Source organism: Pteropus alecto, unplaced genomic scaffold (assembly GCF_000325575.1).
Source record: "Pteropus alecto unplaced genomic scaffold, ASM32557v1 scaffold33, whole genome shotgun sequence".
NCBI classification, from domain to species: domain Eukaryota; kingdom Metazoa; phylum Chordata; class Mammalia; order Chiroptera; family Pteropodidae; genus Pteropus; species Pteropus alecto.
In genome coordinates, this window is record NW_006435762.1 from 3,774,020 (window position 1) to 3,786,978 (window position 12,959).

At 38.7% G+C, this 12,959-nt stretch overlaps 1 protein-coding gene across 3 annotated transcripts in view; it reads right to left on the minus strand.

Moving 5' to 3' along the window:
- The window catches only part of TNIK (TRAF2 and NCK interacting kinase), a 345,956-nt gene that overhangs the window by 139,127 nt on the left and 193,870 nt on the right, over positions 1–12,959 (minus strand). For all 3 annotated transcript variants that reach the window (XM_015588550.2, XM_006910834.3, XM_025046048.1), the window contains one exon: positions 5,131–5,187. In XM_015588550.2, the coding sequence (XP_015444036.1) occupies positions 5,131–5,187 (57 nt within the window). The remainder of the gene's footprint in view (positions 1–5,130; positions 5,188–12,959) is intronic.

Here is a 12,959-nt window from a genome sequence, read left to right on the forward strand (position 1 = left end):
CAACTTTAGCAAACATTTACTGAGTTCGTTAACTATTGGCAAAGCACCCTACCAGAGGCTATTGGGAAAAAGCTACTTTCTTACTCTTCAAAGAGAGATGCAGACTGGTCATAAGCTTCACCTACAGGAATTCAGTAAATAAGACAGAAATAGAAACTCGGAGAAGCAGGGCTTAACAAGGATCATTCTGAAAGGCGAATCCCATGATGTTACCTTGCTAGTCAACTTCTGGCCCCCACACTGCCTCTAACAGTGGCTTGGGGGAGGGGCCAGAATATACAGCCTCCCGCCCCTTTAAAAAAAAAACAACTCCCCTTACAGCTCTTCTATATATTGAATTTTTGCCTAAAACTATTTGATCAAAGTGTTTTATTTGGAAATAAAATGTTTGAAAATCTCGTAAAGTCCTTGCCACAGCATTCAATTCCTCTCAACCTGGCCCCAACTTGACTATATTTACCTTGTATTACTCTCTCCTCAGCACTTTTTAATCTTAAAACTAATCTTCTTGCTCTCTCAGCCTCCATGCCTTGTCACAGGCTGTTTCCTTGACCAAGACTATCCTCATCTGATTGTCCCCTAGGCTTAATTACTACCCCTCACTGACACGTTAAACTTTATAAGTAACTTTGTTTATGAATTTTAGAACTTAACTGTAAAATGGATTAGCTTTACTTATACATATTTAGGTCAAAGTTGTGCTATAGTGAGCTCTACTTCAGACAAAAGATCACTTTTTCATCTTTGAATTTCCAGTGCCTATCAAGTATGTGTTTAGTAAATGTTTATTGAATAAATTAATGAAAAAAACCCACACTAAATTAAACACTAAATACTCTTCCATATTAACTGAAGACCTATAGCAATGTGGTTAAGAGGATGGACTTAAAAGATGGAGCTAAAATGCTCAGGTTGCAAGATTCACTCCACCATTTACATGTCATGTTGAGCAAGATACTTAATATGCCTTGTTTTCTCTTCTCTATAATGGGACTAATAACAGAATTTGTTTTGTATGTTGTTGAGATTAAATGAATCAATACACAGAAAGTATTTAAAAGAGTTCTGGCATATAACAATCACTCCATCAATGTTAGCTACCATTATTATTATTTTTGGCTGAAATATAAAAAATGTAACTAGAGAGGTACTTTGCTTAAGGACCAAATCAGCTTTAAATATATCCACAATAATGATACGATATGATGTCAGAGTGATAAAATTCTCCTGTTTTTTGCCTACCCTTTTCTTTAATAGCTCTCAGGTTTTTCTTTGAGGAAGCATCCTTCCCAACTCTTAGTTCCTGCGGTAGGTTCCAGGTTAGGCATCTAACCCACATGTGGCTGAAGAGAAACAAGGATTGGTTCAGGAACGGTGACATGACCCACGACGGGCCACTGATATTCAGACTGGCACTACGGCTGGGACTAAGGTTAATGAAGTAATTTGAGCATGAGCCTGAAGCTGCTGTGGGGAATAAAATAGAGCCCAGAGATGGAAAGAGACAAAATTCCTAACCATATCATTCCTAATCACAACCTGGAGCTTACTAAGTTTGTTTGTTTGCTTTAATATACACAGCCAATAAATTGTTTTCAATTTCATTCAATTTCACTGGGGCTTTGGTGCTACAATAAAGTGTCCTGAGTAATGTGATCACAACCAGTCACCGTAAAGGTGAAACCCTATTATATTAATTTATTATCTCATTAAGCTCTACTTGGGCTTCACGCTATCATTGCAAAAGGACTAGTTTACGCCAGGAATTTCTGTACAAATGAAGATGGGTATTTATCAAAGAAATCAGTCTCTTCACACGTGGTGCCCCAGAAAGCTGTAAATACAAGTGCTGGAAAAGTGCTCCTCTGACTTTGGTGTTTGAAGCTCCTTGAGAATCTTGTATAAAAAGGCAGGTCCTGAGGCTTCATCCAGAAATTCTGAAGCAGGCCCAGGAATCTGCATTTCCCCTGAGCGCCTCAGGAGTGCTGATAGTTCAGTGACTAGTAGTCCACTATGAGAAACACTACCCTGAAGGGTACAATTTTGTTTAGATGCTGTAGGCAAATTTAGAGTACCTAAATCCAGCTGGGAAGGCATCCCCCTGAAAGTGACGAAATGCAAAAGTTCCCATAATTATTTCAGGAACTAAAAGGACTTCAAAGACTTAATTTGAATTTAAGTACTAATTCCAATGCAAATATTAGCGAATTTGGAAGTGTCTCAGATCTAAAACTGGAAGGACATAAGTATTATATTCAGTTCTCTCTGTGGTTATTTTTCATTTTTATTTTTTTAAAAAGTTATATAAAATAAAAACAATAATTTAAAATTGATTTCAAGCTTATGGGTTTATCAATTTCATTACAATAAACTATAGTAACTTTGCAGTAGATCATTGCAAACAATTAACAAAGATGACCTTTGAGAATTCATCTCAGTTTTTAACAGAGCAGCTATAATGAGCACAATTATAATAATTGGTAAGAAGCTTTTGCAGCATTCCATAATACACAAAAGACAAATAGCAAGATGAAATAGATTGTCTTCTGAGAGCACCACATGAGTTTCACAAAAGAAATCTTATGTTGACTAAGATGCATAAGGGGGTGTTACAAAAGTCATTTGACGCTGTATCAGACAACACGGGAATAAGAAAACCATTTCCTGATGTGTATCCATGTTTGTCTTTGTTCAGGGTCAGTGGTTACATAATGGCCAATGATGTGTCTAAATCAGGGAAACTATCCAGCCCTTTCAACAGGGGTTCCCCAAGAGAATTAACTCCAAATACGACAAAGCATCCATTGTATGCAATGGATCGACTCTGATAAATATTGAAAATGGCGTTAGCTCTGCCTCATCCTTGGGAGAACTGAGAAAATAGTCTCTCAAATCATTTTGTTGCCTTGTGAAACCCAGTTTAGAAAACCTGACACTCCTTAAACTGAATATACGTACTCTGGGATAAATAGCTGTGTAACGTTTTTGTTCTAAGCAAGGAGGTCTAGTAATAGTAAGTAGTTCACCAAGCAAATTAAAATCTCACAAACAGAACCAGAAACTAGAAAAGTGCAGGGCTATCAAGTTGTATTTGTGCCTCATCATACAAGTCTGTGCACACTTGAGATTAACGATGTCAGTGGAACTCAACTGTAGTTCTGCACAACCGCACACTATAACTTTACAGCATAAATGTCTTGGACTTCATCCACAACCATTAGCTGTTAAACTGCCAAGTGCATTGCATTATATGGAGATTTCTATTCACTCCAAGAAAAATACAGTAGTAGGTCTTCAGCAAAATTACAAAATAAATTTTAATTTGTTCTGGGGAGCTTTGTAAAAGGTTTACACCTTTGTAGTAGGTTTCTGTGTGGACACTGATAGTATCTGATCTGGATTTTTGTGTCAGACTCTGCTAATTGACCCTACCAATATCCATTCTTTCTTCATTCCTGGCTAATAGAACCGGGTTTTTAACTGCACACGTTGGTAGAATGAAAGACTACACTTCCCAGATTCCCTGCAGCTAGGTATAGCCAGTGAAAGCAGAAATAAGTAGAAACGTTGCATGCAAACAGAGATTTCACTGGAAAGGGTTCTCTTCAGCTATTATCCCACTTTTTTTTTTTTTGCCTGCCAAAGAATATGATCAATGGAAATCCGACAACCATCTCGAACCATGGAAGTGACTTAATGTGTGGAAGCTATGCGTTAGAATGATGAAGCAGAAAGGTAAAAACATGCTTCTACTCCCCCACACTGCTGCCCTACATCCCTGGGCTGTCAACGATAGACTCCTTTAATATGGGAGAGCAAGACACTTCCATCATGTGTAAGCCTCTGTTATTTTGAGTATTCTGTTTCAGGTGGCAGAACCAAAACTTAATTATTATAAAAAATACATGCAGTTTCTTATTCTGTAAAGGCCAGGTGAATTAATAAGCTAATTGGGATTAAATATGAGAACAAGTTTGCAACCTCTGAAATTTGAATAATGTACTAAGAAATATAAAAGGAAGTAATACTTTAAGTGCTAATAAACATATGGGAACACAATTATTTTTACTGGTTAAAAATGTATATAATTTAAAGAAGAATTCAGATCAATAAAAAGAAAGGAAATCAGTACAATGTGTGATAGAAATGAAAATTAGTGACATCAGTATTATGGTAGATAGCATACAATATAATATACACTTATTAAATGTAACAAACTGGGCCAGAAAAGGTATAAATTGAAATCTGACATACAGACATATGGTGTTTTTTTAATTTTATTTTTGTATATTGGTTCTTGATACCTTTGTGTGCCCAATTCATTCTATGTCTATTTACATTAAATAATCCACTTCTGGGCTGAATGGAAGACTTTGGTCTTTTAGCTTTCATGTACAGCAGACAGACATCTTAGAAAAACCCCAGGACAATAGAAAATCATTTACATGCTTTTGATGTCCAGCGAGTCCTTTCAAGTCTGATTTTTGCTCTGTATTCTTGAAAATACATTAACATATTTTAAATAGACCTAGCAAAAAGGATTGAAAGCATAAGATTGTATTTCAAATAAAGTCTGTTCCTTAGATTGCTTTTGATCATCCAGGGAGAAGTTCTGTTTCAGTGTTGCTCTAAATAATAATAAGAATTTGTGGTTATTGTAATTAATTTATTGCTAATATTTTGAGGAGGAAAATAGTCATGTTAAATATCCTAGTAGGACTTTAGAGCTATCCAAACTCTAGTCTATTCCAGTGATGGGTGGACTTTTGAGAAAAACGTTAAGACCCATGTCTTCTGTGTAATCTCAGTATTATTATTTTAATAACTTCAAATCCTGTTCTGTCTTCATATGCAAATATCCTTATTGTGTTTATGTAAATTACTTGCACAAATTATTTATTCTTCATTCAAATTACATAAGGCAGTGTGTAGGTATCTAATATAATTAGAGTGATTTACCCATAGTCTTCTCATTCAGCTGTCGAATACTCTTGTTTTTATGTTAAGCACAAATGTGGAAGTATCTTAGATATTTAAAAAATTATATTTCCAAAAAATAATTTTTTTCTATCACTAACTTCTCTATTACAGATATATAGCTATTGAGGTGGCAAGATAAAGATACCTTACCCCTGTGACATCCATAACCTTAATGGCTGCAAGCTGGCCCGTTTTGACATGACGACCCTGTACAGAAAAAAATAAAATAAGATTTTAGTTCTGATAAGCATTCAGTTCTGACTGTAAAGAACAATATTATTGGATTAATGTTACAGAATACCAATGGAGACGACATACACACACACACACACACACACACACACACACACACACACACACACGCATCCTAAATGCTTTGAAGATCAGTTTCTATTTGGTGTTTATTTTGTAAAATACCTCCATCGCTCTGTCTTTGGGTTTATTTTCACAGTGGCTGACAAATTAAATAAAAAAGGCAATGCTGAATAATCTGGTTTTACTTCCTCTCCAAGGTGAATTTATACGGAAGGGGAGCTAGAGCTGGGTGGAGGAGACACAAGTATCTCCTCAGTCAGAAAAAACTCACTATATGAAATAACCTTCTTTACTTTGATGATGAAAACATCTTGTATTGTAACACTCTCAACTGGACATTATTCTGCCATTATTCACTTGAGACTATTAATTTATCTTTATCTTAAAAGGGGGCCTAGAATAAAACAGATAGCAAGCAATCCAAATTCATGATCAAAGAGACAGACAGTGTTGAGCATAAGCAACTGCTTTCCCAAAGTGGGCATCTTTGGTCTCTGGAGTCAGCGTGAAGCATCAATCATACAGAATCAAAAGAGACCAGGATGTCGTGAGGGGGCAAATCCAGAAGAGAAGCTTTCTCTTCACTTGCTCCTTGAGAAACTTAAAGTCTACATCTGACTCTCAGTAGCAAAGATGGTCAATACCCATTACTTCTAAACGTATTTTGTATATGGGTTCTAAAATACATTTTACCTACTGCTGCTTTCAGGCAGTACGATATTGCTTCTGAAACCAGCTGGGTTAAAATTCCAGCTGTATGACTTTAGGCAAGTCTCTTTACCTTTTAGGCATCGGTTTCCTTATCTGAAAAAGGAAAATAATAATAGTACCTAACTCCTAGTATTGCAGTGGGGATTAAATTAGATAATGTATAGAAAGTGCTTGATCATGCCTAGCACAAATTAGCTGTCAGCAGATGCTGCCAATAATTATTTATGGCTCTGTCTTATGATTCATTTTAAATATTGTCTTCCTTTCTAGGTTATATGTTTCATGAAGGCAAGGACCATGTCTCATCATTGTATTTCCAGTGCCTGGAATACTGGGTGCCTATCCCATAGATGGTGTGGCACGTTTATGCAAGTAATAGAGGCGTTTACACTTCTAATGGGTAGAGGTGATAGGCGACTGCCCTTTTCCTTCTCATATATCTCAGTTTTTCACATCTATTTACTCTGATTCTGATAGTGCTTCCTTCACCTTTCGACCCCTATTCTGCTTCCCTTCCCCCTCTTCCCCCCCCTCAGGAGGAGACATTACATCAGTAATCCAATATGGTCACAGGCATAGCCCTCATACTTATTTCAATTTTCAAGAAATTGAGGGAGGGGGCTGGAGTGTCACTGCACAAAGAGCCCTGGCCCAGAATCCAGGGGCCTGGTTCTTATCTGGGTTCTGCCCATGATAAGCAGATTCATCTGGGACCATGATAAGCAGATTCATCTTTCCATCCTAAAGAGCATTTGGAAACTTAGTTTTCACAACGACTGAGTGGGGAAATAGCGCTACTGCCGTTAGGTGTCCAGGGGCCAGGAATACTAACTTGCTGCACTGCGCGGGTGTGACTCTCACACAGCGAAAAGCAGCAACTGCGCCCTCTGTTGATAAACACTGAATGATCTCAGGATTGTACAGGTCTGTGATGTTGTAATGATGACCTTAGCAAAAAAAAATAATAATCGATAGATTTTATGTATTGTTATTACACAGCATTTATTAACTCTAAGGTAGTTAAATTAGAAATATGTTGTATCTTCATTTTATGGCTTTTGATGAAGTTCTTGCCTTTAGCTTTGGAATCTATTGGGATGAAAATGTGCCTCACAGCCGGTATCTAATGTAGCTGATTGCCCTGTTCATGTCAGCATGAACAAAGCTGAGAGAAAGGCTGCTTGGCAAAGGATTTGAGTTTATCAGATAGAATGAAAAAGGATACATCGTTAAGTCCCAGAAGAAGTCAAACTAGTGATGCAACAGCAGGGACACCAAAAGATAAGATCTCTGCCCAAACTTCAGTGATTATGTCTGTATGCAAGCTTTCCATTCTAAAGAGCATTTGGAAACTTAGTTTTCACAACGACTGAGTGGGGAAATAGCGCTACTGCCGTTAGGTGTCCAGGGGCCAGGAATACTAACTTGCTGCACTGCGCGGGTGTGACTCTCACACAGCGAAAAGCAGCAACTGCGCCCTCTGTTGATAAACACTGAATGATCTCAGGATTGTACAGGTCTGTGATGTTGTAATGATGACCTTAGCAAAAAAAATAATAATCGACAGCTTCTGTTTGGGAATGCGAAGTCTTTAAGGTAAGAGCCATAAATCATACCTCAAACAATGGTTGTTTCTCTACTAAAGCACTGAAGGAGGGTAGAGGAGCTGTGGACAAACACAGAGGGCCTGGCCGATGTCGTGTAGCAATTCACTTTGGAATTCTTTTAATGGTGCCATATAGCCTGATAAAAGCAAATGCCTGCACGCGGCTCGCAGGGCCTTCTAAGAACTAACCCCCTTTCTGCCATACCACCTGGGTAGGCTCCTCCTTGCTTTTATTCTGTAGTCCTTGAGATGAAACTGTTTGTGTTTTCTAAATGTCCTGTACTATTTCTTATATTTCTGATGATGTATTTTCTTTGGGATGCCCTTCACTTCCTGACTCCCCAGCAAACTTTTTCTAGATTCAACTCAAGTTATCACCTCCACTGAAACCTCACTGTCAATCTCTCTTTGATTCTGTGCAAACAATGAATATGTTCATGTTTCTATTACTGAATTGAGCCCAAAGGGCCAATGGTCCCCTTATCCCTTTTGTTTTTCCTTCCCTCTCTCTCTTCCTTTCCCTCTGGCTTCATTTGCAGCAGAACCTCTCCCCTCCAAAAAAAATCTTACTAAATGGAATGCTCCTGGTTCAAGCAGAGGCTTGACCAGCAAAGTCTGGTCAGCTCTGCCTCCCAGTTCCTTCTCTTGTGAGAACCCCCAAGGAACCTCTGCCAACACAGTTTAAGAAATGTTGCACTTGATTTTTAACTCCTTAAGAAACAGGGAATCCTCTCTGAGTGAATACTTTGTTTCAAGGACAAGTCAACACATAGTTCTTTATCAGCAGCATGGAGCTGAGCAGATCAAGTCTATGGCACTGGCTCAAGGCCAGGGAACCGACAGGGTACAAGCAATCCACTTTACATTTCAAACACAAGGCAGTAGGCAGTTCTTGGTTTGAAATAAATTAAATCTCTGCTACTTTTTAAACTTAGGGTACCTGGTTGTTTTTGCTTCTGTTTTAGTAACTGCTATAATTTCACTGAAGGTAACACTGGGAAAGAAAATAACCCAACTTCTCTTCCATTTTAAATTTTACTTCCAAGTTGAAGTAATAGTTCTCGATGGGTCTCACGGATAACTGAATAATACAGCTCAGGGATAGCAGTTTCAGTTAAAATGAGATCTTGGCAATGGAACAATTAGCAGCCTCAGCTCAGTCCCAGGCAGAGGCATTCCCCATGCTCTGGAACAGGAAGGCTGCTGAGCTGTCAGCCTTTGATGGGGCAGGGCCACAAATGAGGCGGCCCAGCTTGAGTTGCCTTTTACAACACTGGAGAATGTCAAACCAAATTAGGATCCAGATTAAGGCACACTTTGAGGGAATGGCCAGGAGTCAGCTGACCTAAAAGATCACTAGAAACCTGGGGCACAGCCATTGTGAAGACTGTGTTTAAAGAGGCAACTTCATAAAATCACAAATAAATTGGGAAGGAAGAGCCCCTCAGGCGCTTAATCCAATATACTTCTTTTAGAGATGAGGCCAAATCTCACAACTAATGAGGGCCTAAACCCAGGACGCTTTCTCCTCTGTCCTACTTCTGCAATCTGGCTCCTGAATATAGACATTCTTATCACTAAAATGTACAAATAATTTTTAAACAAACTTTCTTTTCATATTTTATTTAACTTGAGTTAAACATCGAACCATTTCTCTCTTTCATGTAGAATTAAAAAAAATTTTTTTTTTTTAAATTTAAAGGCAAGGCAATAAAAGGATATTATTCTAGGAGAATTTTAAAGTGAAAATTTAATATTACTCCTAATTTTAAGTTATTTCTATTTGTGAGAGAAATAATAAATATAAACCTGGGCTCTATCTCATTTCGAATCTAAAATACATATTCAACCAAGGACTAAAAATTAAATTCTGGGGAGCGGAAAAACATCAAAAGAGTTAAAAAAATTTTCTCCACAAAAATTAGAAAAAGATATCCTATCAGATTATAGTTGCTGAGTTATTTATTAATTTTAAAAAAAAAATGAAGATTTTTTGTCTACTAAAATAACAAATAATAACAAAAATAACAGAATAAATCTAGAAAAACAAAACTGAAATTCCAGCAGGATCTAAAGCATAATGTCAGTCATGTCCTCAAGAACAAAAGGCCTGTCCACAAGAAAAGAGGAAGAAAGGACACCAAAAAGGGGAAAGCAGAGACTGTGGGGTCACTCAGAGACTGTGGGGTCACTCAGAGCTAGGCTAGCCCAGTCCTCCGACACACTAACTCACTCTGCCCGCCTTCTTCCTTTCTTCTACCTCATGTTTGAGCTAAAGAACTATGCTGATTCTTGTTCTATATAGAATAACTCAAAAATCAAGGTGAAATTCAAATCGCTCAAGGATTATAGTACTCTATCCCTTCACCTCCTCCCCAAAATGAATGCAAGAGAAAAACAATGGTTTCGTCTGAATAGGCATGTAAGCCTCTGCTCTGTTATTGCTATTATTTATTTTCTAAGCAACAGCAAGATGGCTTTAGAGCTGTGAGCCTGAGGCTAGCCTGGAAGAAAGAGTACTTTCATTTCTAGGTCACAGAAATACATTTGTTTCTGTCAGAGCATATGAGCAAACCGGGATTGTGGAAAATGCAGACACTCCACCCACCATCTCCTTCCCCACATCCAAGAACTCACAAACAGGTAGAGTGTTTTTAGCTCTTCCTGCTCAGCTTAGATTAGATCTCAGAAGAGGAAGACCTCTGCAATTTCCTGATTGCAAGTGAGGGCCCTACCGTTGTGTTTCCACAGCATCCTACACTAACCCCACTGATCATATCCAATGCGATTTTCAAAATGTGTATCACAAGAACCATGAAAATAAATTAACTAATTTATTAACTAATTTAGAAAAAAAAAATCACAATGTAGAACATGTAGCAATAGCAGCTATTGTTTCATGAATCAAACATTATGGTTACATCTGTCTATCTATCCATCCATCCATCCATCCACCCACCCATCCATCATTGATGCTGTAGTACATCACCCAAGACTGACAGCTGTTACCCAAGGCCTTTTCCGGTAACTTCCTCCAGCTAAAAGAAGACTGCCCAAGGTCATGTTTTCTCCTGAAGACAGCGGATTCCAATGACAGGAGTATAAGGGTCCAGCCCTTTTGTCTTAAAGTGGGACAATTCTGAAGGGCCATCTCAGCTCCTGATGACTTCAAAAGATGGCCGAGGTCTTTGTTGATATTGCATTACAGTCAAACTCCTCCCTCTGCACAATTCTACTGTCTTCACCGATGTAGATCCTAAGAACACTCCCCAGTAAAATGCCTGCACATAAATCTCCATCTCAGCCCCAAAGAAACAGGCTCTCAGAGTAGCTGTCGGTGAGACTTTTATCACTGGTGGCAGGTGGCTTACTATACCCTTGGCACACTGTAGCAGTGTCACTGTCAAATGATCACTAGTGGGCAACTAGAGTAGGATACAGGAGCCAGGTGAGTCCAATATTTCACTTTTGAGAGGTCCAGAGGAAATACAAGTTTTTAAAAAATGGAATCAGATGGCTTTTCCTGAGAACCACTGATGTACTGAAGAAAGACAGTGAAACACTAAGGGTGATTAATCATCAAATAAAGGCAATGTGTGAAAACCATAAGGGAAATGAAGTTCAATCCTGAGATCTGTACACTGTCTTCAAAAGAGATGAGAACATCGCTTCTGTAATCTGAGAGTTCACAGGGACAGCGGTTTGAGCTTTTAAGTGCATCGACTTGGATGTCTTCATTCCATTTTTCAGAGTTTCGTTCTTTCCCAATCAGGCTTGAGTTGACCATTAAACCTTTTCTTCTACCAGGATAATTAATTCCTGGGTCTAGTCCTCAGCTTTTTCTACTTTCTGGCTACAGAAGGTAAGAGTCTTTGTATATGCTACCTGATTTGGGAGGTAAATGAACAACAGCAGCAGTCAAGCCAGAGAAAGTCACATTGAGCTCTGACTTCTCAGGAATGAGGGTCTGGCTTATCCAAACAAGTCTGCCATATAGACCAGCAAAGATGCTTACCAAAACAGGGAGTAAAATGGGAAGCAGAGGAGGCAGACGATGATCATCAATTACAAACATTAGACAACATGCAATGGTGGGGGTTTATAACCTTGCCTAGGAAAAGAGCGTAGCCAGAATCCTAGAGGAGCTGTTTATGGAACTTATTAAACAAAGCAAGTGGATCCAAGCATCACAAGGGATTGACTAGTGTACACTGTGGTGTCCCCCTCAGTCCCTCCTTTAGCACTGAAGTTCACTGAGTGTCTCTCCAGGAATTTCCCTTAGCCAAAGACAGCAGCTGGACCCAAGGTCATGCTTGCTGCCTAAGGTAATGCCCCTTACCTGGGGGCAGCAAGCATTCAGTGATTGGTTGATGTAGGAATATACAAGCCTACATCTGTTATATCAAAGTGGAACGACATTGAAGGGCCATCTCAACTCCAGAGCTGCTTTTTGGGGGAGTGCCCCAGGGTTTTATAACTGCATTCAACTCCTTCTTCTACCCAAATCTGTCTTGACTCTCTCACAGGTGTTGATATTGAGAGCACTCCCAAAAACACTTCTACAAGCAAGTCTCTGTCTTCAGAATCTGTTTCCTAGGGAACTCAGTCAAAGACTCTACCTACTTACCTATCCACCTACCTACTATCTACCTACCTATTACTATGTATATTCTTGGTAAGAATGTAAAATAATATATTTCGTACTGGATCTGGGCTAAAAGTTTAAGAAAAGCTCTGACCTAAAAGATGAATAGAATAAACTAGGTCAAGCATTGAGGAGTATACTCTGGATAAAAAGAACACCATGTTCAAAGGTCCTGTGGTGTAGTTATTAGAGCATTTAAGTAACTAAAAGCAAGCCAGAATGGTTGGGGTAGAGAGTAAGTGTCTAGTGAGTCCATGCAGGGTCTCAAAGGCCACTTTGAGGTCTGTTCTTATCCTAAGACCAATGGGCTAAAGAGTTTGAAACAAGGATGTAGAGTTGTCAACTTCGTTGTTTGAAAAGATCACCTGGGGGCAGGGCAGAGAACAGAGGAAACCAGAAAGATGATGGAAAAATAACAATTATGCTACTTAGTAATTCATTTGAGAGATGGCAGCTTGGACAAAGATGGAAGTTACAGAGAAGGTGAGAAGTGGATCGAGTCCAAAGAGATATTCAGAGGATCAAATCAACAAGATTTGGGAATGAACCAGATATACATTTACCCCATACTTCCCACAGCGCTTGTCACAGCAGGGTCTTAATAATTGCTAGATAACAGATTGAATGAAGTAGAGAGATTTGAGGGTTGTATTCAGGTTCTTGGTCAATACCATCTATACGTCCACATCAGTTTCTCTCATT